The sequence below is a fragment of the Triticum dicoccoides genome, chromosome 4B (assembly GCF_002162155.2).
Source record: "Triticum dicoccoides isolate Atlit2015 ecotype Zavitan chromosome 4B, WEW_v2.0, whole genome shotgun sequence".
NCBI classification, from domain to species: domain Eukaryota; kingdom Viridiplantae; phylum Streptophyta; class Magnoliopsida; order Poales; family Poaceae; genus Triticum; species Triticum dicoccoides.
The window spans coordinates 670,247,400-670,250,236 of NC_041387.1; the positions used below are offsets into that span (position 1 = coordinate 670,247,400).

General features: G+C 43.7%; 1 protein-coding gene across 1 annotated transcript in view; it reads left to right on the forward strand.

Annotated features, from left to right (window-relative positions):
* The first annotated feature begins 271 nt into the window (after positions 1–271).
* The window catches only part of LOC119293049, a 9,493-nt gene continuing 6,927 nt past the window's right edge, over positions 272–2,837 (forward strand). Inside the window, exons 1-2 of the mRNA XM_037571650.1 lie at positions 272–722; positions 807–868. Of these exons, the coding sequence (XP_037427547.1) occupies positions 272–722; positions 807–868 (513 nt within the window). The remainder of the gene's footprint in view (positions 723–806; positions 869–2,837) is intronic.

The following is a 2,837-nucleotide window of genomic DNA, read 5'->3' on the forward strand; positions in this document are numbered from 1 at the left end:
GACGTGCACATTGTCCGGGACAAAGTATCCTACTTCCAATTTGTATTTCCAGTGTGTGTTCTTGGTTCAATCATGTGTCTTGAAGGCATTTAGTGAAGGACATGAGTTCATGGCACCAATGTTAGCTCCAATGAAAGAGAAGTTTGATAAATATTGGGCTGGTTATAATGTCTTCGTGTCTTGAGCTGCTGTCCTTGATCCCCATTGCAAGCTTGGTTTTGTTAGCTACTGTTATGGAAAACTTTATGCCCCTGACGAGGCACAACGTCGAATGCATGAAGTTAAGAAAACTTTGGAGAATTTGTTTGCTGAATATAGTGGTGCTGCTGTTAGTCAAACATCATCAGATGGTGCTACAAACAGTAGGGGAAGTAGGGGAGATGGTTCTGATATGTTCGATGACTACGAGAGTTACATTCAATCTCAACGGACAAATGTAGAGAGGTCTCAATTGGATCTTTATTTGGAAGAAACTCCTAGAAAATTGAATGACGAGTTGAATGTCTTGGAGTTTTGGAGCAAATCATCTATGCGATACCCTGAGCTTGTATCAATGGCTCGTGATATTCTTGGTGTCCCCATTTCTAGTGTTGCTTCAGAACAAGCCTTTAGCATGAGTCACAAAGTTATAACACCTAACCGAGCTTCACTTAAGCCTAAGACCATCGAGGCTTTAATGTGTCTCCAAGATTGGTATCGTTGGAAGATGTCTCAGAATGAAGGTACAATTAAGCGTCTATTGTTGTTTCATATTAACATCACCATTGCACACATTACCATTGATTCTTGTATTGTTTGTTTTGTAGAAATGAGCACTACAGGAGGTGGACATTCAAGTTCTCATGCAGATGAGTTATCTTCAGATTCGGTTTGTATTCATTTATGTCATTTCTATCTAACTTACTATCTTGTTTTGTTTACCATATATCAGTTATGCACTCCTTTACTATCTTGTCTTGTTTGTTGATATCAAACTTGCTTTCGTGCTTCATGCCATTCCTATCTTCCTTATTTTCAACTTGTGCTTTCATCCAGGAAAATGATTAAGTTGAGATAGCTTGATGGAACAAGGAAGAGATGGATTCAAAAGAGTCATCAACTTGTGGCTTTGAACTTGCTATTTGATATATTTATTATGTAATGGACTTGTTATTTTATATGTTGTTATGTAATCAGACTTGTCGAACTATGTTATGGACTTATCGAAAGTATGTTGCGGACTTGTTGAACTATGTTGCTTATGCCGTCGGCTTGAGAAATATGCTGCTGTTATGTAATGAATGGATTACTCTACTGTTATGTAATGAATGGATAAATGTATATGTATATGTATATGCTGCTGTTTTGTGGAATGTAGCTCTTTTGTGAAATATGTATATGCTGCTGTTTTGTGAAATATGCTGCTGCTTCTGTAACTTGTTGTACACCATGATCCGAACACGCCGCCGTTTCATTTACCACTTCTTTAAAGGGGAAAATCGAGTTCCATTCTGAATCTGCAACAACTCGGTCTAGGCGAACACGGGTGTATGATCCACCTAAGACCTTTTTCTCAAACATCCACATCCTCCCTTTGTATCCAAGATCAGCAAGATCACAAATATCTAAGGCATCCTGGAATCCATCCATATGTCCTTGCTCCCTCGGGTTGACTCCATCATGTTTCGATTGCAGCAACACTTTGTTGAAGTCTGCTAGTGCCCCCCACGGCCAATCTGATGTTCCTACTATTGAGCATAATGTTTCCTACGTCTTATAACGCTCTATCGCTTGGGCTTCCCCATACACGCAGGTTAGCATCCAATGTCTCGGTCCAAGCTCACTCATGTTAACTTCTAACTTTATTGCATCATTCCTATAAATTACAAGTCTACCGCTCCTCCCGAAGCTTCCAACATCAAAAGGTCTATCATAACCAAAAAAATGAGCTAGTATCTGGTCACGTGCATTAGGTAATTGGGTCTCCACTAAACACAGTACGACCGGGGCAAATTTGGCCGTGAGAACACGAACCTCTCAAACTGTCGCGGAGTTGCGCAAACCGCGACAGTTCCAACATAACGTATTCATTGCGATGTTCATCACGATGTTCATGAACCCGTGTAGCATGTTCCTGTTCTTCTGTGTAGTCCATCTCGACACACTCTTCATCTCCATCCTGCCTCCTTCTCTTGATAATCTGAGATTTCTCCGGTGTAGTATTTGGGTCTTGTGCATTCAAATCCAGAGTAGACCCTTCAATCATCAGAACTGCATCTGCCACTTTACCCGCCAGGTTTAGTACCGACTGTCCCCGGATATTGAGAGAGCCATCCGAAGCAATCAATCTCTTCCTTGCTTCCCTATCGTTACCGGTAGTCCAGCACCCACACCTCCCTTGTTCATAAAAGCACCTCTTCGGTTTCAAAAAATAAAAAATAAAACTAAAAGCACCTCTTCCCCCTCCATCGTTTTTTTGATAGTTAGGTCTCCTCATTAGCTATTAGGCTGTTTTTTTTTTGAGGAAGCTATCAGGCTGAATGGCAGCCTCCGGCGCTGCTCGAACAGATGCGGCCCAGGCCCATGTGCGGGCCAGCCCAGGCCCTTCTACCCCTTTCATCTCCCACTGCTGTCTTCTCTAATCTATTTTCCGGAGGAAGCGAAAAAAAGGTCGGCCGTCGCGTTCGTTGGAGTCCCTTCACCCAATTTCAAACCCCACTCTCTCCCCCCACCTTCCGCTCCACTCCCCACCTCATCCGATGGCCACCGCCGCCGTCGACCCGGGAGAATCGACGCCGGCCACCGCCGCGACGCCGCGCGCCGGCCCCGCTCGTCCGGATCCCGCGCGCCGCCCTCCC